At 37.5% G+C, this 27,704-nt stretch overlaps 1 protein-coding gene across 4 annotated transcripts in view; it reads left to right on the top strand.

The window, feature by feature from the left end:
• The window catches only part of SEC24B (SEC24 homolog B, COPII coat complex component), a 101,141-nt gene that overhangs the window by 6,082 nt on the left and 67,355 nt on the right, over positions 1-27,704 (top strand). For all 4 annotated transcript variants that reach the window (XM_058721689.1, XM_058721688.1, XM_058721687.1 and 1 more), the window contains exon 2: positions 17,259-18,008. In XM_058721689.1, the coding sequence (XP_058577672.1) occupies positions 17,259-18,008 (750 nt within the window). The remainder of the gene's footprint in view (positions 1-17,258; positions 18,009-27,704) is intronic.

The raw sequence follows: 27,704 nt of genomic DNA, 5'->3' as shown, positions 1-27,704 counted from the left end.
TATATCTGATTGTGCCCCTCACGTTAGTATGAATGTATCTTTATCAGATAGAGGAGCTTATATTTTGCTGACCTTGATATTGTTTATAAGATAATGAAAAACTTGAATCTGACTTCTAAAATATATTGAAATTTGATTCAGGAAAAGACTAATGAAACAAAGACTCGATATTTAAAACGTTACTTTTTTGGCAAGGAAGAGGATGAGAAAACTCATTTATTTAAAGAGAGCTTATGATTAATTTTTTTGTATAGTGACTAGACATCCGTAAAATATTTACCTTATAAATTTGGATTCTTGTGTCTGGTTTGCTTACAGCAAGAATAGAATCAATTTTCCTTTGGTGGGAATCTAGTGTCTGGAAGGAGATTATGTCCCTGAGGCAGATGTATCATTTGGATAGATCTTGTGATAATTTAGTCTTGCCAAGAAGGACATAGATGCTTATGGAAAACCAGAGGCCAGGAGCGCCTGGCTGGCCCAGTTGGTGAAACATGAGACTCTTGATCTCAGGGTTGTAAATTTGCACCCCAGGTTTGGTGTAGAGATTACTTAAAAATAAAATCTTTAAAATTTTATTTATCTTGTGATGATGTAGTCTTGCCAAGGAGAGCATAGATGCTTATAGAAAATCAAAGACTAGGGCGCCTGGCTGGCTCAGTTGGTGGATCATAAGACTCTTGATCTCAGGGTTGTGAGTTTGAGCCCCAGGTTTGGTGTAGAGATTATTTAAAAATAAAACCTTTAAAAAAGAAAACCAGAGACTGTATCTAACTGGTATATGATGATATCAGTCAGGTTGACCAGCTGAGCAGCTCCATTAAAAGGTATATAGGCTGGGGCACCTGGGTGGCTCAGGCAGTTAAGTGTCCAACTCTTGGTTTTGGCTCTTGGTCATGATCTCACAGTTTGTGAGTTTGAGTCCTGCATCATGCTCTGCACTGACAGTGCAGAACCTGCTTGGGATTCTCTCTCTCTCCCTCTCTCTGTGCCCCTCTCCTGCTCACATTCTCTCAAAAGAAATAAGAAACTAAAATTTTAAAAGTATATAGACTATTTCTTAAAAATCTTTTGTTTACTTCTCAGGTCAGATTGGTACCAGTGAGTAGATAATGTGTTAGAATATATGTTCTTTTATACAGACATACCTCACTTGAGGCTAAGAATGTAGAAACTTTTCAGAGATTGTATGTAACCTGAACTTCCTGTTTTCAGTGTTTATTTGTTGATGCTCCTTTTTTTGTGAGTCACTGTGTTAGGTTATTTGGTGGATGTAGTAAAATTATTTTATTTCATTGGTTCTAAGACACTTTTGTTTCACATTTTTATGTCTGAATTTAGAGGGCATCTTAGAATTGGTGAAATTTTAAAATTTGTTTTACTGAAGTGATAGAAGTCATGATATAGTTGTGTGAAAACTTGCCATTAACAGCTGATGCAGTGAGCTGAATAACGGCCCCCTAGTATGTTTCCGTCCTAATTTTTGAAAGCTTTGCAGCTGTGATTAAGAGTTGGGGATATTATCTTGGATCTGAGTGGGCCTGATATAATCACAACATCTGATTAGAGGGGACCTGGAGGAGTTAGCATCTAGAGGTGGGAGTAGTGTGCTTTGAAGATGGAAGAAAGGGCCATAAGCCAAGGAATGCAGGTGGCCACTAGAAGCTGAAAAAGGCAAGGAAATGGATTCTCTTCTTGGAGCCTCAGAAGGAACCATGTCTGCCCATGACCCTTTGACCTTAGCCCAGTGAACTGATTTTGGACTTCTGACCTCTAGAACTATAAAATAATAAACTTGTGGTGTTTTAAGCCAGTTTGTGGTAATTCATTACAATAGCAGTAGAAGCTAATGCACCTGGTGAGTGTAAAAAGCAGCAGTATCAAAACACCTTAGATGTAGTTAAATACTGTATATTATTACTTTCCTTTCGTTTCAAAGGCTGTTCTTCTACTTGAACTAATATAGTTATATTATCTATAATATAGATCTATATATAATATAGATCAAAAAACTCAGATACGTGCATTTGTTCTTGTACTAGAGTATAATTTGCTTTATGTAGCGAAAGCTCTTAAAGTTTTGTGTTCTTTCTCTTTACTTATGTAGTCCTTCTTGATACATTGTGATGAGAGAAATGTCTGCTACAGAAGTGTTTGATGATTATTTACTAGGCTTAATTTTTTCCCCAAAATGTAGGAATGATTTCCATGAGCCAGGCATTATGCTAAGCTTTAGGACTATGATAGAGCTGGGACCCAACTAGACTCAAATTTTTCACTTAGAGAGTTTACAGTTAGACAATTACAGTACCACGTGAAAAGTACTGTCATTGTGGTCCAAGATGCTGTAGATGCACCATTAAGTAGGCATTCACTTGCAGGGTTAGCAGATGTTTTCTGGAGGAAGAGTTGAACTGAGATCCGAAGAATTAGAGTTGGTCAGATGAAGGGGTAAGAGGGGATTTTTGATGGTTCCAGGTGGAGGGAAGAGCCTGTGTGAAGGGTCAGAGATGAGCAAGCATGGCTTGAGAAAAATTTAGTATGGTCAACTTGTGTATGGATCAGTGATTCTTGGCCTTTTCATACTCATGGCTACCTTAGTGCTAAAGTTTTAGTTGGTGGCATTCTTGAAGAAATTAAACTTTGGACATTTCTAATTTAAAAAAAAGCAGGGGCATCTAAGTTGGTTAAGTGTCGGACTTCGGCTCAGATAATGATCTCACAGTTTGTAAGTTTGAGCCCTGTTTGGGGCTCTGTGCTGACAGCTCAGAGCCCCCAGCTTCCTTTGGATTCTTTGTCCCCCTTTCTCTCTGACCCTCCCCCACTCTCTGTCTCTCTCACTCTCAGAAATAAACATTAAAAAATTTTTATTAGAAAAAAGCAAATTTCAGAAAAATATCACATATTTATTTGATCCCCTTTACAAGGAAGGCAGCGTACCTATATTCTGCCCTAACCAACCTCTTCGATGGCCTTTTGAAGCAAAGCTCTAGCACAGTCTTTCCTTATGTTGTGCTCTGGCTTTGCTCTCTACCAGGTCATCATTCTGTATCACTTCAACATAATGATAGGCACCTTTAGTGTAGCAAAATTTCATTTTCTTTATTGACCAGACCTCAGTAGACCCATGTGAATGCTTTGAATGTAGCGGTATATTAAGGCACACCTGCTGAAAATCACAGTGGGAAGGAGTGGTGAGTGGTAAAGTAGAAGTGAGCAGCAGTCAGGTCTTGCAGGGCCTTTGCATTCATTTTCTCTTTGCTGCTGCAACAAATTACCACAAACTGGCAGCATAAAATAACATGAATTCATCATCTGTAGGTTAAAAGTCTAACGAAGCTAAAATCAAGATCAGTAGGGCTGAATTCCCTCCTAGAGACTGTGGGAGAGAATCCATTTCTTTGCCTTTTCCTGCTTTTAGAGGTGCCCACATTCCTTGGTTCATGGTCCCCTCTGTCTGCCTTCAGAGCTGGCAGTATCTGGCTTCATCTCTGAAGAGTCTTCTGTAGTCACTTCTCCCTGCCTCTCCTCTGCCTCCCTCTTGTACTTTTAATTTTAAGGACTGTTGTGATTACACTGAGCTCATCTGGATAATCGAAGCTTTTCTCCCTATTTTAAGGTCAGATGATTAGCAGTCCTAATACAATCTGCAATGTCAGCTCCCTTTTGCCGTATAAGCTGTCATATTTACATGTTCCAGTGATTAGGTCATGGACATTTGGGATCAGGGAGAGATTGTTGTGCTTTCCACTGTCTTATAGACCATATTAAAGGATTTGAACTTTTTATTAATGGCAAGAAAAACCATTAGAGGGGGGCCTGGTGGCTCTGTCGGTTAAGCCTCTGACTCTTGATTTCGACTCAGATTTCAGCACAGAGCCTGCTTGGCTTCTTCTCTTTCTGTCCTTCTTCCCCATCTCTTTCAAAATAAATAAACATTTAAAAAAATTAGAAAGCTTTAAACAAAGAAATAACATAATCAGATTTGATTTTTAGGAAAATCACTCTGGTTCTGTATGGTGCAGTCATTTGTCTAAAAAATAGTGTCATACAGTCAATTTAGTAAGTCATTTCCAGCACTTTTTCCCTTTGATGTTGTAAAAACTTATTTTGCAGTAATTTTAGATTTGTGGAAGTGATGCAAAGGTAGCACAGAATGCAGTGTTCTTCACTCAGCTTCCTCTAAAGTCTTAAAATCTTCCAAAACCGTGGTACCTTTATCAAAACTAGAAAATTAACATTGCTGACATACCATATTAGCTAAACTATAGATTTTACTTAGGAGTGCCTGGGTGGCTCAGTCGGTTAAGCATCCGACATCGGCTCAGGTCATGATCTCTCAGTTTGTGGGTTCGAGCCCCACGTTGGGTTCTGTACTGACAACTCAGAGCCTGGAGCCTGCTTCAAAATCTGTGTCTCCCTCTCTCTGCCCCTCCCTCACGTGTGCTCTGTCCCTCTCAAAAATATAAACTTTAAAAAATTTTTTTGAAAACTATAGATTTTATTTCTGTTTTCCCACTGTTTTTTTTTTTTTTTTCCTGTTCCTGAATACAGTTCAGGATATCATACTGCTTTAAGTGTCATGTCTCCTTAGTCTCCTCTGATCTGTGACAGTTTCTTAGCCTTTTTGTTTGTTTTTTAGGACTTTGACAGGACTGGTTAATTATTTTGTAGACAGTTCCTCACTTTGCTGATGCTTTCTCATGATTAAGTGAGGGTGAATTCTTAAGACTGTCAGTTTACTGGGGCACGTGGGTGGCTTAGTCAGTTAAGCATCTGACTTCAGCTCACATCATGATCTCATGGTTTGTGAGTTCAAGCCCGTGTCAGACTCTTTGCTGACAACGCAGAGCTTTGGACTCTCTCTCTGTCCCTCCTCTGCTCATTCTCTCTCCCTCTTGCTTTCTCTGAAAAGTAAATAAACTTAAAAAAAATAATTTATGACTTTTTAGAAAGAATACCACAGAGGTGAAGTGCCCTTCTTATCACATTGTATTAGGGATCAGATGATATCAACTTGTTTTATTACTGGTCATGTTAACCTTGGGCACTTGATTGAAGGAATGTCTTAGCCCAGACAAAATGTCATAGACTGTGTGGCTTAAACCGTAGCCATTTATTTTCTCACAGTGTTGGAGTCCAGAAGTCTGAGATTAGAGTGACAGCATAGTTGGGTTCTGGTGAAGACCCTCTTCCTTGCTGTTGTGCTTACATGGCTTTTCTGCATGCATGTGGAGAGAGAGGGATTTCTTCTTCTTACAAGAAAACTAATTCCATCATGAGAGTCCTTCCTACCATTGTGACCTAATCTAAACCTAATTACCTCCCAAAGACCCCATCTTAAGACCATCGAATTGGGGTTAGAGCTTCAACATACATATGAGGGGGGGGTGTGCATTTAGTCTATAACAGGGGCTGCCAGGTCCCTCCACTGCAAAATTATTTTTTTTTTTCCTACTCTGTTTGTTAGGAGTTACTTAACTCCAGCCCACATTCAACAGAAAGTAAGTTGAGAATTAAGCTCCACCTCCTACAGTGAGGCATATCAAATAATTTGTGAACACATGCTGAAGTGATCACAGTAATTGAAATATTCTTCGGGAAATACTTGATTCCTGTTTCTCCTTAAAGTTTGGCCCAGTAATTTTAGCATTCCTCAGTGGCTTGCACCTGCAGTGATTTTTACTGTGGAATTCTGATGGTAATTTTCTCTTTTGCTCATTTATTCTACATTTATTATTTGAACTATTTCTGTAAGGAAGACACCCCTTTTCTCCCATTTTAAAATGTATGCAGTCATTTATTTATATCATTATAGACTCATGAATATTTACTTTATTCTTTGGATTATAATCTACTATCATTATTTATATTTGTTGCTCGAGTTGTTTTGAGTTTTGGCCACTGGGAACTCTTTCTTTTTTTTTTTTTTTTTTTTTTTTTTTTTTTTTTTTTTTTTAATTTTTTTTTTTTCAACGTTTTTTATTTATTTTTGGGACAGAGAGAGACAGAGCATGAACGGGGGAGGGGCACAGAGAGAGGGAGACACAGAATCAGAAACAGGCTCCAGGCTCCGAGCCATCAGCCCAGAGCCCGACGCGGGGCTCGAACTCACGGACCGCGAGATCGTGACCTGGCTGAAGTCGGACGCTTTAACCGACTGCGCCACCCAGGCGCCCCTGGGAACTCTTTCAGGTTGGCTCCAGTGTCCCTTTACCTCCATCCTTTTGTCTTTTGACTGCTTCCTTACTTTCTGACACTACAAGGTACTGTACTCTGCATTTGCCCTATCCCAACACTGGAATCAGTCCTTTGTCCAAGGAGCCCTAGTTCCTTTTGTTGGGGCATGGTTTTTAGAAACCAAGACCTGGGCCCTGGAGGTGCTCATAGCTACTGGGGTGTCACTGCTTATAGACTTTCTCAGTAGACAGAGTTAGGAGATATTTATGTATATACTCAATTATGTATGTAAACATCTCTATAATTACATCTGTGCCTATTCATCTGTGTATATATTACCTAAGTATCCTTCACTCAGGTTATCATACATGTAATGGCAGTTAGACTGATCTGTCACAGTCTTCATTCTGTCCTAGATTATCTTGACATTCTGGATGTTGTTTTACAATTTGCAGATAGTAAAACTTGCTTTTATTCTTTGTGGTGTACAGCTCTATGAGTTTTGGCAAATCCATGCAGTCAAGTATCTACCACCACCGCAGTATCATAGAGAACAGTTCCATTACTATAAAAAATGTCTTCATGTAGTCCCCTGGTAATCATCATCTCTTCCTCCACCAGCCCTGACAACCATTGCTCTGTTCTACATTTCTGTCATTCTGCTTTTCCAGAATGTCATATAAATAGAGCCATAAAATATGTCTCTTGGGTCTGGTTTCTTTCACTGAGTTACATTCATTTCTGCTGTTGCATGAATCAGTTGTCTGTTCCCTTTTATTGCTGTGTACTTTTCTATGGTATGTGTATACTAGGATTGTTTAACCATCCTCTGTTGTTGAATATCTTGATTGTTTCTAGTTCTTGGTGATTGTGAATAAAGCTGCTGTAAACATTCATATACTAGTTTTTGTGTGAACGCAGGTTTTCTGCTCACAAAGGTAAATATGTGGGAGTAGCACTGCTGGGTCAAATGGTAACTACAGTTGACCCTGAACAACTCAGGATTGAACTGCATGAATCCACTTATATGCAGATTTTTTTCTATAAATACAGTAAGGTACTCTTAATGTGACCTCTTCCTTATGATTTTCTTAGTAACACTTTGTTTTCTATACCTTACTTCATTGTAAGAATACAGTGTATAGTACATATAACATATAAAACATGTGTTAAGCAACTGTTTATGTTATCGGTAAGGCCTCCAGTCAATAGTAGGCTATTAGTAGTTAAGTTTTAGGGAAGTCAAAAGTTATCCTTACTTTCAGCTGCACAGGGAGTTCATGCCCCTAACCTCTGCATTGTTCAAGGGTCAGCTGTATATATTTAACTTTACTAGGACTTGCCAAACTCTTTTCCAAGGTGGCAAAATAGTACTATTTTCTGTTCCCTCCAGCAATGAGTGAGAGTTCCTTTTGCACCACATCTTTCCCAACATTTGATATTTTTATTTTTTTGTTGTTGTTTTAGTCATTACAATGGCTATGTAGTGATATTTCATGGTTTAATTTGCATTTCCCTAATGATTTATGATGAGCAGCTTAATGTTTATTGCCATCCATATATCTTCTTTGGTGATTATTTTCAGACCTTTTACCAGTTTTTTTGGTTGGGTTGTCTGTTTTCTTACCGTTGGATTTGAAGAATTCTTAAAAAATTCTGGATATGAGACTTTTATTAGGCATGTGATTTGTAAATGCTATCTCCTCATCCATAGCTTTCTTATAATTCTCTTGGTGCTTTTTGTAGAGTAAAATTTTTAATTTGATGAAGTCTCTTTTCTCAATATTTTCTGTTCCTGATCATGCTTTTTAGTGTCATAGGTAAGAACTTATTGCTAATCTCATATTTATCTATATATTCTAAATTTTCTCCTAGACGTTTTCAAATTTTACATTTAGATCTGTGATTCATTTTGACTTAAGTTTTGAGACCTTAGACATGTTGAGGTTCATTTTTTTTTTGAGGTTCATTTTTTGAATGTGGACTATGACAGCACCATTTGTTGAAAAGATTATCTTTACTTCATTGAATTGCCTTGACATCTTCGTCAAAAATCTGTTGGCTTATGTTTTTGTGGCTCTATTTCTAGATTTTTTTATTATGTTCTGTGTATCTGTCCTTTCTCTGGTACCACACTTTCTTGATTATTGTAGCATATAAAGCAACCCTTGAAATTGGGGAATGTGAGTCCTCCAAATGTTCTTTTTCAAAGTTTTTGTTTTTTTGGTGTTTTAGTACCTTTGCCTTTCCATAGAAATTTCAGAATCAGCTTGTTGATATTTATTAAAAAACTATTGGTATTTTTATTGGCATTGCATCAAACCTAAAGATAAAAACTAAGATAATTTATATCTTAATTGCAAGTCTTCCAGCCCACAAACATGGTATATTAGTCCTTCCATTTATGTAAAGAAATCCTTGATTTCTTTCATCAGTGTTTTGTCATTTTCAGCATATAGATCCTTTACATATTTCATTAGATTTATATTTTAAGTACTTCTTTGTGATATTATAAATAGTATTTATTTGTTTATTTTGAGAGAGAGCATGCACACGTACTTGAGCAGGGGAGGGGCAGAGAGAGAGGGAGAGAATCCACGCAGACAGCACAGAGCCTGATTCTGTGCCACAAACCAGGATATCATGACCTGAGCCAAAGTCAAGAGTTGGACGTTCAACTGACTGAGCCATTTAGATGCTTGGTTTTGTTTTTTATTGTAATTTTGAATCCTATTTGTTCATTATTGTTTTGAGTGCATTTGACTCTTACATGTTGACCTTGTATCTTGTGACTTTGATAAACTCACTTATTTTCTTTCTTTTTTAAAGATTCTTCAGATTTTTCTACACAGTCCTGTCATTCTGCAAATATAGTTTTATTTCTTCTTTTCCAATCTGTATGCCATTTCTTTGTCTTTTTTTTTTTGCGTTTTTAAAGTTATCTAGTAAATCCTGAACATTGTTGAATAAGGGAATGGCTTTTATTTTTTTACTATGAGTACATGGTAGTGAAGAATACAGTACTTACTAGAGTTGCTTGGTGCCACTGCTTTACTTTATGCCACAGGGCCAGTATGGTACCCATCATTGCTTCTGTGCCATTAGTACAAATGTCAACACAGCAAAGAAGGCAAATAACATTTTAGTACTCTTACGAACATAGTTTCTACCTATGGATCCCCCATGAGTCTCCAGTATTACCAGGGTTCTGTGTACTACACTTTGAGAATTGCTGTTCTATATCCTTACTGTACAAGTTTCCCAGGTCTGCTGTAACAAAATCCTACCAACTGGGTGGCTTAAAACAACAGAAGTTTGTTCTCTCCCGGTCCTGGAGACTGGAAGTCTGAAGTTAGGGTGTCGCCAAGGCCATATTCTCTCTATAGACTCTAGGGGAGAATCTTTTTCTTGCTTCTTCTAACTTTTGTTTGACAGTTGACGTTCCTTGTGGCTGCATCACTCTGCTTTACCCTCTCATTGCCTTTTCTTCAATGTGTATATCTTCTATTTACATGCATCTTATAAAGTTACATGTGTTTGCGTTTAGGACCCACTTAATCTCAAGACCCTTAACTTAATCTTGTCTTTTGTCATAAAATGTAATAGTTATTCTTTTCCCTATAAGATCATTTTCACACATTCTGGGGATTAGGATGTGGATATATCTTTTTGGAGGCCGTTGTTCAACCTTATTGTTTACATAAATGTTAGACTGCTTCATCTTGTTCCACAGGTTTCTTAAATTTTCCTTTTCTTATGTTTTCTCTGTTTTTAATCACATCATTTTATTTATTTATTTATTTATTTATTTTATTTATTTATTTATTTATTTATTTATTTATTTATTTATTACTATTTTGTTTCAACTAAGCTCTACACCCAATGTGGGGCTTGAACTCACAACCCCGAGATCAAGAGTCACGTACGCTGACTGAGCCACCCAGGTGCCTCAAATTTGGATCACTTTATTGACCAGTCTTTAGATTCATTGATTCTTTCTTCCACTATGCTGTTGAGGCCATCTAGTATATTTATTTCAGCTTTATTCTGAATATTTTCATTTTCAATTTCAAAATAGTTTTCATTTCTCATTTTATATTATCAGTTCAGTTACTGATTTTTTTTTCAATTCTTTGAATATATTTTCTTTGTTCTTTTGAACATATTTACAGTAGCTGCTTTAAAACCTTTGTCTGCTAAATTCAACTTCTGGGACGACTTTGATTCTGGTCTCTGCTGGGTTTTTTACTGGGCATCTCGATGTTTCTCCTGTGTCTGTCTATACAGTTAGGTTGCTAACTAGGGACTTCGCCCAACTATTGTAACTGATAGGAAATTACTTTCAGAAGAGTAAAATGAATGAACACACAGACTTAACCTACAAATGTATTTATTATCATATTGTTCAATATTTTTAAATATGGAAAACAACCTAAATGGCTATTAATAGAGAAGTGATTAAAATATGGTAAATCTATGTAATGGTATGTTATAATTCTATGTAATTATATAGATTCTAATTTATAGATTCTATAAATCTATGTAATGGTATGTTATAATGTAAATGTATGTTATAATTCTACTTTTGCTTAACTAAATTAGATATATCCTAAAAGAAATTAGTGGGTAGTTATACATCAGAATATTAATAGCAGTTATCTCAGGTAGTAAGATTATGGATGATATTTTGTTTTGATAATTTTCTGTACTCCTTTTTGCAATTATTGTATATCACATTTGTAATAAGAAAAATACTCCTAGAGTTATTTTTCAAAATTTTGACTATCTACATATATAACTAATTTATCCTTTCATCCACAATCTTTGTCTCTCTCCATTTTAGTAGTTGTAAAATACCAGCAGTCTTTTCTTATATGCTACGGAACCATTTTGAATCCACAAAGAAAGATGCACATCTAAATAATCCCAGAAAACCAGTTATTTCTCTCTTTTTTTTTTTAATTAGTAGCATTAATGAAATTTGGTAGTACCTAAAAATACTTTTGTAATTAATATTTCTACTGATGTCCAATTTAAATGTTTAGGCCTAGGGGCGCCTGGGTGGCTCAGTCGGGTAAGCTTCCGACTTCAGCTCAGGTCATGATCTCACAGTCCGTGAGTTCGAGCCCGTGTTGGGCTCTGTGCTGACAGCTCAGAGCCTGGAGCCTGCTTCAGATTCTGTGTCTCCCTATCTTTCTGCCCCTCCCCTGCTCATGCTCTGTCTCTCTCTCAAAAATAAATAAAAACATTAAAAAAAAATAAATATTTAGGCCTAGATTGAAAGCATTCCATATATGCTGACATTAATTCACCTTTTCTCTTTGTATTTTTTTGTCTTATAGTTGTATTCAGTAGGAGTCTAATGCAATCTGCATATGTAATTTTAAATTGTCTGGAAGTCATATTAAAATAGCTGAAATAAGTACAATCAATTTCAGTTTATCCAGTTACCACAATATATAAAAGGTTGTTATTTTCACATGTGTTCATGTTCAGTATTAAAAAGTTACTGAGAGGGGCACCCTGAGTGGCTCAGCTGGTTAAGCATCCAAGTCTTAATCTTGCTCAGGTGGATGATCTCACAGTTCATGAGATCCAGCCCTGAGCTGGTCTGACAGCAGGGAGCCTGCTTGGGATTCTCTCTCTCCCTCTCTCTCTCCCTCCCTCTCTCTCTCCCTCTCTCTCTCTCTCTCTCTCTCTCATGCACTCACTCTATCAAAAAAATAAACTTTAAAAAGATAAAAAATTAAAAGTTACTGACCTATCTTACTTTTTTCATATCATTTCTTTAAAATTGAGTGTGGGGGCGCCTGGGTGGCGCAGTCGGTTAAGCGTCCGACTTCAGCCAGGTCACGATCTCGCGGTCCGTGAGTTCGAGCCCCGCGTCAGGCTCTGGGCTGATGGCTCCGAGCCTGGAGCCTGTTTCCGATTCTGTGTCTCCCTCTCTCTCTGCCCCTCCCCCGTTCATGCTCTGTCTCTCTCTGTCCAAAAATAAATAAAAAACGTTGAAAAAATTTTAAAATTGAGTGTGTGTTTTATACTTTTTTTTTTACAAAGGTTTTTTTTTGTTTGTTTGTTTGTTTGTTTGTTTTTAATGTTTTATTTAATGTTAAGACAGAGAGAGACAGAGCATGAGTGGGGATGGGGCAGAGAGAGAGGGAGACACAGAATCCGAAGCAGGCTCCAGGTTCTGAGCTGTGAGCACAGAGCCCGACGCGGGGCTCAAACCCAAGAACTGTGAGATCATGACCTGAGCTGAAATTGGACGCTTAACCAGCTGAACGACCCATGTGCCCCTGAGTGTGTGTTTTATACTTAAAGCACTTTCAATTCAGATTAGCTGTGTTCTAGTACTCGATAACCACGTGTCGCTAGTGGCTACCATATGGGGTAATGCAGGTCTGTCACATGTGTCTATGGTTCCAGTTGTTTTTACCTCTCCTAGTAAACCTAGTTTTCAGCCCTTAGTTGTTTTTTTTTTCATTCTTTCCTAGTGTACCTGATTCAACTCTTTTTCTATGTTTTACGTAAGCTTTACAGCTCTCAAGTAATATGTTATCTACAAAGGAACTATTTTTCTAATGGAATAGGACAACTTAGTGCATTCTGTACATATGTACACATAATTACATTCAACTGATTTAAAGATAACATGTTCTTTTGTAAGAATTATCGAAACTGATGTCTGGACTTTTAAGAATATAGTACATTTTTGTGTTAAGTAAAGTTGGATGTAGTTCAGTTTTAGAATCTGGATTCTGAATTTTTAAAAATAGTAATTAGTTGCTGTGTCAGTTGCTATTGGTATATAACAAATTATTCCAAAACTTAACAGTCGAAAACAACTATTTCATTATGCTCACAGATTTTGTTGATCAGGAATTTGCACAGGGCAGTCAGGATGGCTTTTCTCTGCTCTATGATATCTAGGGCCTCAGCTTGGAAGACTCAAAGGTGTTTTGATGACTGGAGTTTAGAATGATCTGGAAGGCTCATTTATTCACATGTCTGGCACCTGGGCTAGAATGACTCAAAAACTTGGGAGTTCAAACCTGGGTGCCTAAATGTGACCTCTCCATGTGGTTTGACTCCCCCAGACCATGGCAGCTGTGGAATAACTGGACTTCCTGCGCAGCTAGCTACTCAGGGGTCCACATGCACATGTTCCTTCAAACAACGTAGAAACTGAATTGTCTCTGATCAAGCAGGGAAGTCACACGGCTTCGCTTCTGCCATTCTTTATTGGTGGAAGCTGTTAAAAGCCTGCTCGAATTCAAAGGAAGTAGACAGATTTCACCCTTTAATCAGAACAGTATCAAAGAATTTCGGGACCACGTTTTAAAACTGCCACAGTTGCTGAGGGAATTATAGGAAATAACAGGCAAATGCAAGTGCTAATACTACTGAAATTTCGATAACTTACAGATTTTGTTAAAAATAAAAGAGCATAGGTGTGTGTAACCTCTGTATTTGTAATATTTGTCAGGTTCAGTTTTTAGTATGTGTAGAAGAAATTAAACTTTAATATTAGTTTTGGTATTATACCCTACTACAGTTAGTAGAATTATCTAATACATTTTAAAGTTGAAGAGGAACGCCTGGGTGGCTCAGTGAGTTAAGCGTCTGACTTCAGGTCATGATCTCGCAGTTCATGAGTTCAATCCCGGTTTCAGGCTCTGTGCTGACAAGGCAGCTCAGAGCCTGGAGCCTGCTTCAGATTCTGTGTCTTCTTCTCTCTCTGCCCCTCCCCTGCTCATGCTCTGTCTCTCTCTTTCTCTCTCTCTCAAAAATAATAAAAACATTTAAAAAATAAATTTGAAGAAAATTCTCTCTCAAAAAAATAAGTAAATAAATAAATTTTTAAAAAAAGGGCATCTGGGTGGCTCAGTTGGTTAAGCGTCCAACTCTTGATTTCAAGGCCATGATTTCATAGTTCATGACTTAGAGCCCCACATCCGGCTCCGTGTTGATATTGATAGTGTAAGGCCTGCTTGGGATTTTCTCTCTCTCTCTCTCCCTCCCTCTCCCTCCCTCCCTCCCTCTCTCTCTCTCTCTCTCTCCCTCTCCCTCCCTCCCTCCCTCTCTCTCCCTCCCTCTCCCCCCTCCCTCCCCACCCAGTTCTTCCCCCCATTTATGCATGCTCACACTCTAAATAAATAAAATTGAAGAAAATGTGTTTCTTGTTAGGTCACAGTAAGATAAAATTTTTAAAAATATTTTACTTGTCCTGGATACCATTTTCTTTTCATTTAAGCTGATCTTATGTTTATTTATTTTTTTAAGTAGTCTTTTGAAAATTGATTTAAAATATTTGAAAGGAAACATTTTACTTCCAAAGGAGTCTTGATTCATTTATCATTTGAACCAGATTATCTTCACATACTTTTCATATATTCATAACATTTGGATCTTGATATTGAATAAAGATTGGTAATCATCAACATATAATTAGCTATTCACACCTTCACATCCCCTCAAAGTAAGTAACTTTCTTTGATGGGCTGAAAAGTGAAAAAGGTTTCCTCTAGTAGGTAGTTCACTTCTGATAAACATTAGCATGTACAACATTCCTGTTAGCTTTAGAAGAATGGCATTTGAATAGCTTGGACATACTGATGATTATTTCCCTGTTTTCAGATCCTATAGGATGGATGAGCCACATCATTTATTAAGTGGATAGATATTTAAACAGACTTATCTAACTCTGATGTGGGTCTTCTCTTGATTGATAATGCCTTACCAGTATAGAGTTTAGGTTTTTTTTTTTGTTTTTTCTTTTTGCCTAATTTGTAAAGTAGGTATAATTATAACTGTTTACTTCAAAGGACAGTGAATGGCACATAATGTAATATGTTTAATGATACTTGTAATATTAATAAAAGAGCACTGGGTGTTATATGTAAGTGGTGAATCACTAAATTCTATTCCTGAAATTACTGCACTGAATGTTAACTAACTTGGATTTAAATTTTTAAAAAATTAATAAAAGTAATACTAAGGTTAATGTTAATTTGAATGGTATTGATACAAAATATATTCTGTAGTGATCAAAAATATGAATATATGTCAATGGAAATATTAAAAGTATTAGAGGAGGGACGCCTCGGTGGCTCAGTCGCTTGAACTTCGACTTCAGCTCAGGTCGTGATCTCAAGGTCCGTGAGTTCAAGCCCACCTTGGGCTCTGTGCTGACAGCTCAGAGTCTGGAGCCCGCTTCAGATTCTGTGTATCCCTCTCTCTCTGCCCCTCTCCCGCTCATGCTCTGTCTCTTTCTCTGTCAAAAAAATAAATAAACATTAAAAAAAATTTTTTTTAAGTAGTAGAGGAAAACACAGGTATATATTTTTATAATATTAGAATGGGGCTCTATTAAGTATGACTTAAAAATTTATCAAGCATGAAAGAAAGATTTTACTATATAATAATAGAGAAACTATAGCAAAGGGCACCATGAACAAAGTAAAAAAACAGTAACCCAAGGGAAACAGTAACCCAAGGGAAAAAAGAAATTTTTTGAATGTTTATTTTTCAAGAGAGAGAGACAGAGCGTGAGGAGGGGAGGGGCAGAGAAAGAGGAGACATTGAACCTGAAGCAGGCTCCAGGCTCTGAGCTGTCAGCACAGCCCGATGTGGAGCTCGAACCCATGGACTGCGAGATCCTGTCCTGAGCTAAAGTCGGACACTTAACCAACGCTTAACTGACTGAGCCACCCAGGTGCCCTGGTTAAACTTCTTAATATACAAGAACACTTATAAATCATTATGGAAAGCACAACCCTGTGACAAAAGGACAAATAACAGAGAAAGACACCTAAGTAGCTAAGAAATACTTGGAAAGATTCTCAGCATTACTCAAAGTTAAGTATGCAACCTGAAATGTTTCTCAGGTTGGCAAGATTGAAATGTTAGTGTTGGGAAGATGAGGCATTCTTAAGCATTATTCATAGGAAGTATAAATTGATAGACTTTTTGAAGAGATATTTGGCAGTAATGGTCAATTTTAAAAGTACAAACCCTTTGAACCTCCAGATTCATCACAGAGGTTGACCTCATAAATATAAATTAGTTTACTCCCTGAAATAAATATTCATCAAAGGAGATTTAGTGAATAATATTACATCTCCGTAATGAAATACTATATAGATTTTTAGAAGAATAGTGAAGATTTATATATGCTAACACAGAAGGATATTCCGGATATTTAGTAAAAAAAGCAAATTACAGAACTGTGTCATGAAAGATATGCAAGAAACCATTAAGTATAGCTACATGTAGGAAGAAGGATATCAGCTACCAGGAAAAGGAGTGGTACTTTTTATTTTATATTCTTCACTGTTTGAAAAAAAATTTTTTTTACAATGGGTATCTAGTGTTAGTTTTTTAGTTAAAAAAAAAAAAAAACTAATAAAAAAGGTTTGTACTTCTTCCATACTGGGAATAGTAGTTATCTATTGCTGTCTAAGAAAACACTCCAAAATTTAGCAACTTAAACAACAAATATTTAATCTCATCATTTCTGAAGGACATGAACTTGGGAGCAGCTGGGTAGTTTCTGGCTTTGGATGTCATGAGATTGTAGTCAAGCTGTCATTTGGAGCTGTAGTTTTCTCAAGACTACTGAGTATGAAGGATCTGTTTCTAAACTCACTGATGTGGTTGTTGGCAGGCCCCAGTTTCCCCTTGGCTGTTGGGCACAGAGTTCAGTACCTTACCTCATGGATTTTTCCATAGGCTCCTCACAATTCGGCAGCTTTGTTCAAACTTAATGATCTAAGAGAGAGCTAGCACTCAAGATTAGGCTAATCTTGGAAGTGCTAAATCATTACCTCTGCTTATGTGCTATTGGTCACACAGATCAGTCTTAGTATATTGTGGGAGGATGTGAATTCACACCCAAGGGTATCAATACCACGAGGTAGAGATCACTGGGGGCCATCTTGGAGGCTAGCTACCACAGTGGGTCATAATAGTATATCTTTTGTGACAATTTGGGATTATGGCAATATTTACATGGGAACTGTGTTTAAAAACTAGTATCTCCTTGCCAATCCCTATAAATGTTTGCTTTTCTTTTTCAGGTCCAGCACAGAATCAAATGCATGTTCCATCAGGGTATGGATTGCATCCTCAAAACTATATTGCTCCCTCAGGACATTATCCTCAAGGACCTGGGAAAATGACCTCATTGCCATTGGATAGCCAATGTGGTGATTACTACTCTGGTCTCTATATTGTACCGACACAAAATGTGGTGACTCCTAACACAGCAAACCAACAACCAGGAGCACAGCAGATGTATGGCAGGGGTCCTCCTGCTCCTCATATTGTAGGATCCACTCCGGGACCTTTCCAGGGTGCCGCTTCATCAGCATCCCATTTGCATACGAGTGCCTCCCAGCCGTACTCCCCTTTTGTGAATCACTACAGTAGTCCAGCCATGTACTCTGCCAACTCTTCTGTTGCTTCTCAGGGATTTCCTTCTACTTGTGGTCACTATGCTATGTCAACTGTTTCTAATGCTGCGTATCCTAGTGTTTCATATCCCTCTCTGCCTGCTGGTGATCCATATGGGCAACAAATGTTTACCTCACAGAATGCTCCGACTGTCCGGCCGGTTAGAGATAATTCATTTTCTGGTCACAGTACAGCTATCAGTCATTCATCACCGCTTCCACCTCCACCATCACACCAGTACCACCAGCAGCAGAGTCTTTCAGGATGCAGTACTCTCTCGTGGTCAGCTTCAGGCCTTCCGTCAACCCAAGATAATCTCCTCCGAAACCACAGTGGCTCCCTGGCTACAGCCAACAGCAACCCAACAAATACTGGTAGGTTGAATGAAAAGTACACCAAAGCATGGCTGAAAATCAGTGCATTTCCAGTCAGGTTTTTATTTGCATGAAGGTTAAAGATAATATTGCCTAATGGAAAAATTGGAAATTAGCTCACCTTTGCGGTTTATTTGCCTTACTTATTGTGGTATTTTGCAACATTTCCCCGAACCCTTTTCCTTCACCTATTCACAATCAGCCACCCAACCATCTACCATACATAGGTGTGTTCTTTGTCATGATTGGGATCGTTTATTGATACATTTTATGCCTCTGCAATCGTTGTCTTTAGTATGAATTAGGTCTAGGGCAAAATAGGATCCATTTGGATTTATGCTTTGTTAGCCACTACTTTTTTTTTTTATACCGCTCAACCTTGGGACAGTTACTATTTCAGCCAGAGCCCTACTCACTATAGAATTCCACACTGGTTTCCCAAGTGAATCCCTGTTAGCAATGCTCACAGAAAAAATATATATGTATGTAATATGTCAGAATACATACTAAAGCTTATGTTTTCTATTCCCTATTGGTAAATTAGGATGAAGGATGGGGAAGAGGAAGAAAGATACATGAAGAATACTCTTGTAGTCTTTCTAACCTTCCTAAATCAAGATATGGTTAAATTTATTAGTTTGAAAATTACGTACATGTCATTTTAGTGTGGGGTTTCCATAGGATATACTCATTTTAATTCAACTTGTGAGCTTGAACTTCACAAAATATGCTCTTGAACTGAATGAAAATGTATGTAAAGAATGAGAACTGGTCAAGATGTGGTAGTTTTCTGAACAGTATCTTTAAATTGTATATCAGAGTCCAAAGAGCCAGAGTTTAAAGATGATGTAGAAAAGTATCCTTCCCTGGACAATTAGATTATTTAAAATTAGAACTTTGGAATATTATGTCTGAACTGTATACTTGAGATCATCTGTTCTTTCACTGCTGTGTTATGTAAAAACACTTTTGGCTGTAAGCAACTAATAGTGGTTTAAACAAAAGTGGTATTTTTCTCCGATAACAAGAAGTCTAGGTAGATATAGTGGATCCAGATGTCCTCAGTGTCTTTTCTGCCGTCCTTTGCACATTGGTGTATAGAAACAGTTGAACTTCTGTATCTGTAGACATCTAGTCTTGGTTAAAAGCAGAAAGAAGGGAGAGGAAAGAAGATAGGGTGGTAGTACTGACAGACTTTTTATATCATTTGCCATAGCTGTTTTAAAGGCAGTCCCTAATTTTAGGGAGGATTGGAAAATGAACATTTAGCTTTGTAGCCTTCATGGTAGAAGCAGGTGAGAAAGAAATGTGTTGGCATCAACTAGGCCTTGGGTAAGTCAACGTAGAGCATCTCTCACAGCTCTCAAATCTGGCTGTGCACCAGGTCCCCTTGCACAGATTGTGATCTTCAACCCTACCTACTGAGCTAGAAGAGAATCTTCAGTATAGTCTGTGGAATCTATATTTCTGATTTGACCTCATGACGCCTAGTACAAGATTCAAATGCAAATTCCATTTCTTTTTGTTTTACAAATGAGGAAAGCTATCCAAGTTGGGTTTTGCCTTCCGGTGGTGATTAATGTTAGAAACAGAGTTTGTCCCGGAGCTCAGTTTCTTTGACTCTCAGCCTTCCCTCCTCAGAACCAGGGCTTTCTGTCCCCTAGAAATTGTTTTCTTTCTCTCTTCTTTCAGCAGTCCTTTTACAGATCAGCTTATCCTAAGGTCCCTCTGACTTAAGGATTTTGTGACTTTCGGGACAAAAAAAGAAGAAATACAGGTAATTCCTATCTTATTTCTGAGATGGGAATGGGACCCTGGATGGAACCAATTATACTGAGATACAGGGTCAGGGAAATACGGGGCCACTTGGCCAATGAATAGAACACCTAATTGTAAAGAGCTATCGCTGAAAAAAATACTGAATAAAGAATAATTACAAAATTACCTTCTTTTTGAATAATAATTAGTCCTTTACATAGAGAGATGGGATATATTCCATTCTTTTAATCCTAGTACCATACCATGAAAGCCATAAAAATATAATTTGAGAAGTTAATTCATGTCGAGTAGGGTTTTGTTTTGGGTTTTTTTTGCCTTTAGATTGGTAAGTTACTTTTTAATTCTAGTTCAGAACTTGACAAATATGTCTCAGGTTAATTGGATACTTGTTCTTCCCCATTTCAAAAGAAATAAAGAGGTTATTTTTGAAACCTACTTTGAAATGAAATATTACAGAAGTTCCCAGACTTTCTCAAGTTGAATCGATATGTATCAATATTTCTTTTCGTGGCGCCCCAAGCAATGTAGTAGTAATAGTTCATAAGGTATTTGGCAGATATCACTGTGTTTCTCTTAGAAATTTAAAACATCCTTTGGTAAGTTTTTATAGTGAAAAATTAACAAATACACATAGAAAGAGTTTAGATATAGATAGAATGAAAACTAAAAGTTTACTACCATTAGAAATTTTGGCCATTAATTTCCAGAGATAATCACAGTTAGCAATTTTTTTTGTGAATCCTTCCAGAAATCCTCTACACGTATACAAATGTTCTATATTAGAGGTATCATAAGCACATACATACACATTTAAAGTTAATCATTAAATACTAAGGAATTATTTTGTATGATACACTAAATAACATGAAACTATTGAAATTTGTAAATTTTTGGTTAATTTATGTTACTTTTACTAAATAAAACCCATTTAATCCTAATATATAAATGTACTATATTGGAATGGAATAAACTACATTCATGTTTTTAAAAAATAAGGGGCACCTGGGTGGCTCAGTCGGTTAAGCGTCCGACTTCAGCTCAGGTCATGATCTCGCAGTCCATGGGTTCGAGCCCTGCGTCGGGCTCTGTGCTGACAGCTCAGAGCCTGGAGCCTGTTTCGGGTACTGTGTCTCCCTCTTTCTCTGACCCTCCCCTGTTCATGCTCTGTCTCTGTCTCAAAAATAAATGTTTAAAAAAAAATTTTTTTTTAAATAAAAAAAAAAATAAACATCCCTTAGAACCCTGTAAATTTTTGCAAGGGTGACTTGTGTGCTTAGGTACCAGTTTTGGGAACCATGGGGATATTGATTTAAATTTCCTAGAAAGACAGGAAACTTTTTTTAATTGTTTTGGTCACACTTATACAATATTATTAAATTAGAATGATAATCTTAGGTATTAAATATAGTTTTGTGTGAAATTCATGGAATAATTGATGAAAATGATTGCATTTTTTTATTGATTATACTAGTTTCATTTTAGGTGTAGTAAAAGTTCTTCAACAATTCATAAAGTGTTGGAGATCCAAAAACATGAACCTGAGTTAAATGATTACCAAAAACATGGTGATGCATACATGCTATTATTTTTAGGCAGCCAATAAGTTCATTTTTAAGAGCATTGGAATAAAAGAGAACTTAAATATTATCTCATTCGCCACTTATTTTATAAGAACATGTCACTGTAATTTAGCACTAGAACTTCAGTTTTGTTTTTTTTTTATTAAAAAGCTTATCCCAATTATATATGTCTTGGGTGCTATGTTTAGTTATTAGGGTGAAATTTTGGCTGATATGTAAAAGGTGTCCTTTCATTAGGACTGTAGGTAAATCTCTGAAGGTTCAGAAATTCTAGTTTGAGATGAAGTTAGTTTAGTGGGTGACTAAGACAAAAAGATACCCATCTTTGATAGCAAGATGAGTACTGAAACTTTAAATTCATTTAAAATCAATTTTTTACATTTTTTACTATCCTTTGTTTTGAAAATACATAATTTTAAAAATTAGCAAGATAATCTTGCCAAGACATACAGTTTTGCCAGGAAAGTTATTTTTGTAATAAAGGTTCATTTCTTTTGAGAGAGAGGGGCACGTGTGTACAGGGGAGAGAGAGAGACCCAAGCAGGTTTCACGCTGTCAGCACAGAGCCCACTGTGGGGCTTGAACTCACAAACCGTGAAATCATGATCTGAGCCGAAATCCAGAGTCAGCCGCTTAACCGTCTAAGCCAATCAGGCGCCCCCAGAAGTTATTTTTATTAAAATTATTTTGACTTTTTTTGCTTAACGAGAGTCCCATTTTAATAGCATATTATGACATAGTACTATCTGAGAATGGTGTTTTACTATGTGCAATTTTTTAAAATAAAAAGCATTTTAAAAACTGCTTATGTAAAAATAATAAACACCTATATAATTCTATATAAAAATCTACAATACACATGACACCATGATCTAATTACTGATAAGTTAATATTATGTCTGTCATCTTGGGGTACTCATGTGCCTGAGGAAAAGCAGAATAAGTTCTCAGGAAGTTTCCCCTGATATTTCATATTTGAACCGCAATCTGAAAAATGAGTTCTTCATGTGTAAAATAAATTGCAGGCGAAATAGATATTTTATATTGGTTTATTTTTTTAATGTTTATTTTTGAGAGAGAGAAAGAGACAGTGTGAGCAGGGGAAGGGCAGAGAGAGAGGGAGACACAGAATCTGAAGCAAGCTCCAGACTTTGAACTGTCATCACAGAGCCCGATGCAGGGCTTGAACTCACAAACTATGAGATCATGACCTGAGCCGAAGTCAGATGCTTAACCAACTGAGTCACCCAGGTGCCCCCAAGATAAATATTTAAATGCAAAAGGCAAAACTTTAAAAACTTCTGAGAAAGTATGGAGGACTATCTCTAGAAACTTGGAATAAGTAAGAGTTTCTTAAGGCAACACTCATATGATAAATTATCACTATATTGAATAAGCATGTTCAACTTGACTAATTTCTCTCTCTCCTTTTTTTTAATGTTTATTTATTTTGAGAGAGAGAGTGCAACGGGGGAGGGAGAAAGAGAGAGGGCGAGAGAGAACCCCAAAGTAGGCTCCACGCTGTCAGTGTAGAGCCTGATGCGGGGCTCGATCCCAGGAACCATGAGATCATGACCTGAACTGAAACCAAGAGTTGGATGCTCAACCCACTGAGCCACCCAGGTGCCTCCTGACTAATTTCTAGTTAAAAACTTTTCTTGGGACACCTGGATGGCTCAGTCAGTTAAGCATTTGACTTTGACTCACAGTTCACAAGTTCAAGTCCCACATCAGGCTTTGTGCTGACAGCTCGGAGCCTGGATCCTGCTTCAGATTGTGTGTCTCCCTCTCTCTCTACCCCACTGGCTCATGCTCTGTCTCTCTCTCTCAAAAATAAGCATTTTTAAAAAAATTAAAAACTACTCTATGATCTAGAAGCCATTATTTAAAAAAATTTTTTTTTCTTCACTGAAAGACATGAAGAAAACAAAAAGACAAGCTCTGAACTGAGAGAAAAAACTATTTACAGTATTTATCCAAAATACACAAATAACATACAAATTAATAAGGAAAAGACCAACAACCCAAGAAAAAAACAGATGAAATGAAAACATACTTTATCTCATTAATTTTGAGGAAAAGGAAATTAGAACCAGAATGAGATTACCTCCCTGCCTTTTTTTTTTTTTTTTTTTAATTTTAGCACGAGTGGAGGACAGGGGCAGAGGAGGGGAGAGAGAGAGAGAATCTTAAACAGGCTTCACACTCAGCACAGAGCCCAACATGGGACTTGATCCCACAACCCTGGGATCATGACCTGAGCTGAAATCAAGAATCAGATGCTCGACTGACTGAGCCACTCAGGTGTTCCATAGAATGGGATATCTTTTTATACCTAGCAGTGGAATGGTAAAAATTTGAAAGTCTGACCGTACCAAGGGATGGCAAGGGTGTGGAGTAACAGGAAGACTCTTAAGACACCGTTGTTGATAGGATTTATTGGTTCACTATTTTACAAAAATCTGGCACTAGTGGAATTGAAGATAGCCATCCCCTAAATGCAGTGATTCCATTTCTAAAATTTGATGCAATGAGTCACCTAGACTCGTTAAAATGCAGGTTTTGATTCACCAAGTCTAGTATGGCTTGGTCCAAGATTCTACATTTTCATTAAGTTTCTATGTGAGCTGTTGCCAGACTAGAGACTACACTTTGAATGGAAGGCTCTAGACTACCGCATCCTGTTTTAGATGTGTGGCACTTCTAGGAAATGATGACATTTGTTTGGGATACTGGGCTAGTAAGGACTACTGTGCTCTCTAGGCCAAAAGAGCTTATTTCCCACAGGCTGCCCTCAGGGCTAAGGGGATTCTGAGTCTCTTGCTGCACACCTACGCCCCTTTGACCTACAGTTCATACCTTAAGAAGCTCTGCCCTAGAGAAACTTGCGTATCTGCACCAGGGACATGTTCAGGAATATTTATAGCAGCACTGTTTGTGAAAACAAAAAATTGGAAACCCAAAAGCCAGTATAATAGAATGGATAGATTGTATCATTCCAATGGACTACCGAGCAGAAGTGGAAATATCATATACGGTTGCACACATTAACCTGAGTGGACCCCAGAAATTTAATGTAGGAAGTCGTGGACTTTATCGTGGGAAGACCCTGTTACTTAAAAATGGCTCAACTGAAATATGTGGAGGATATGTTGTGTGTCCAAGAGGACAGAGAACAAATAAACGGAAATACTGTCAGCCTTGCACAGAGTCTCCAGAACTTTATGATTGGCTTTTTCTTGGACTTATGGCTGTGCTTCTGCTTTTTTATGTTCGTTCGTTGGTTCTTCATCAAATGGATTGTGTGTGTGTGTGTGTGTGTGTGTGTGTGTGTGTGGTGTATTAATCGACCTTTAATGTCCAAAAGAGGCATGGATGCAGAGCATAGGAGATGTGGTGGGGTCTCAACTTTTGCTTCAGAAATGAGGGAGAGATGAACACAAACCAGACATTTCCAGCTGGCCACACAAGTCTGGGAAGGCAGGGGAGAAACACAGACTTGGACATTCATAAAAAAATTCAATAAAACCAACGTATGTAGTGTGATATTGTTACCAAGTTGAAAAGCAAACAAAAAAAATGTTTAGGAATACTTGTATGTGTGGCAAATTATTTAAAAACAAATGCAAGGGAATAATAAACAGAATTCAGGAGGGAGGACTTCTGTGAGGAGTACACTGATAGCTTCAGCAGTTTGGGAAATATTTTATTTTCACAACTGGATGCTGAGTTCATGGGCATTTTATTATGTTTTTATATATGTGTATATGTATATATGCACAGATGTATCACATAAACTCTTATCTATACCAACTGTTTTATTAAAGAAAAAAGTTTGTCAAAGCAAGGAGTGAGTTTATTCCTCTTTAATGGGAAAGAGCATGGCAAGTTCAAGGGACTGGAAGAAGAGCAGTGAAGCTAGAGGAGAAGCACAGGCCAGGGTGAGGCTAGGGACTTAGGATCATTCCAGGCCTTGTTAACCATGTTAGAAAGTTTTGAGGGTAAGATGTTTTGTCTTCACCCCGAAGCACTGGCAGAATTCTGAAGGATTATAAGCAGGTTGGAGACAGGCTGTAACGTTCCGGAACAGAGAGGGGCCCTGTTTAAAATTACTCATCTTTGACTTTGTGCTTGGAATTGCTTTTGAAAAATTAGTTGTGGGAATCGTTTGAGGCCTAGGATAATGGAATTGTTCTCCATAGAGGTTTTTTTCTTTCCTTCTGCCAAGTGCCTCTGGGTACTACCAGCTTATTGCACTAATTCATTTCCAGGCCTCTTGATTTTCTGGACTGTATGAATGATCTGAACCAAAGCTCCTTGTGTTTATAAGGATTAGATTCCTGGCTTATCCTTATCCTAAAGTTATAACCCTTCAGAGTACTATCTTAAAAGTGGAAGTACGGGTACCTTATCAGGTACCCCATCTGGTATGCCCTGGCCTCTGCAAGTCCACAGAAAACAGATCAGGTGTGTAGCAGATATCCACAGTGTGCAAGCAGCTTTGAGTGTTAGCTATTTTTCTGAGTTTTTAATTTCTTACAGATTTGGGCCTGGAATTTCATTAATATCCTGTTAGGTCTTTGATAATTTTTAAAAAGTATTTTTTTTAATTTTTTTTTTTTGACGTTTATTTATTTTTGAGACAGAGAGAGACAGAGCATGAACAAGGGAGAGGCAGAGAGAGAGGGAGACACAGAATCCGAAACAGGCTCCAGGCTCTGAGCTGTCAGCACAGAGCCCAACGCCGGGCTCGAACTCACGGACCGTGAGATCATGACCTGAGCCGAAGTCGGACGCTTAACTGACCAAGCCACCCAGGCACCCCTAAAAAGTATTTTTAAAGTTATCTTTAATGGGAGGTTTGGTCCTTACTGAGGCAGAAATATCCTCTCCATTTTTTAGACAGTACCTTTTAATTACCTACCACAAGCTAATGTAAAACTAGCCTATTTACTGGGTCTTCATGCCCCCTTCTCTGTTCTCTGTCACCCAATATTAGATGACTGCATCTTAGTTTTCCCTTTGTACTGTTAACTCTATTTATCACTCTGTTATGTTAGCAGTTTTAGTGATTACATCAGTTATCTAATTCTGGTTTAAGACAAAAATGGCTTACTATTTTTTGTGGTCTGTGGGTTGGACAGTTCTGCAGGTTTTTCCTGGACTCACCCGTGTGTCTTCATTTAGCTAGAGGCTTGGCTGAGTTGGAAGATCCTAGGACTTCACTCATGTGTCCAGTAGTTGGTGCAGAATAGTTCACTGGGGTACCTAGGTTTTTCAACACTTAACTAACTTCCTTACATGATAGTCCCAGGGTAGCTACAGGGTGTCTTGAGATTTGAGTTCTGGGACTTGCATAGCATTACTTCTGTCACATTCTGTTGATTAAAGTCAGTCACGAGGTTAGTCCTAATTCAGAGAGAGGGAAAATAGACTCCATTTCTTAATGAGAAGAATTGTAACATATTGTGACCATGTTTTCAGTTCCCCACAATGACGTTTGTCCTTCCTAAAAATGATGAAGTAATAACACATTTAGACTACCTTCCACCTTCTTCCCCATTCCCCACATTTATATCATGTATACACTATGGGACATATAACATGTTGTGTGTGTGTGTGTGTGTGTGTGTGTGTGTGTGTGTGTGTGTGTGTGTGTTTTAAATTTTTGTTTATTTATTTTAAATAATCTCTATCCCCATCATGGGGCTTGAACTTACCACTCCAAGATCAAGAGTCACATGCACTTCCAACTGAGCCAGCCAGGTACCCCAACATATAACATATTTTGTTCTGTCACCATATTCCTACATTTGTTTTAGTCTTACACATTCTAAGTTTGTCTATATAGGCACAGACACATTATACATGTTTAAACATACATACGTGTATGCATATATATAGATATATTTTCACTGCTCACTAGTCTTTTTGTCATAGGGTGTTCCCCCCTTTTATTTTTTTTAAATGTTTATTTATTTTGAGAGAGAGAGTGCGCACAAGCCAGGAAAGGGCAAAGAGTGGGGGAGAGAGAATCACAACCAAGCAGACTACATGGGACACAATCTCACGAACTGTGAAATCATGACCTAAGCTGAAATCAAGAGTCAGATGTTTAACTGACTGAGCCACCCAGGCACCCCTTTCTTAACTTTTAGATATAATTGGCATATAACGTTGTGTAAGTTTAAGATGTACAATGTGATGATTGACATGACATATATATGTACTGCAAAAAGATTACCATAGTAGGGTTAGTTAATATATCCATATCATCTCACATAATAACCTGTGTGTGTGTGTGTGTGTGTGTGTGTGTGTGTGTGTGTGTGGTGAG

The sequence above is a fragment of the Neofelis nebulosa genome, chromosome 3 (assembly GCF_028018385.1).
Source record: "Neofelis nebulosa isolate mNeoNeb1 chromosome 3, mNeoNeb1.pri, whole genome shotgun sequence".
Lineage (NCBI taxonomy): Eukaryota > Metazoa > Chordata > Mammalia > Carnivora > Felidae > Neofelis > Neofelis nebulosa.
This window is presented reverse-complemented; position numbering and strand designations above follow the sequence as displayed.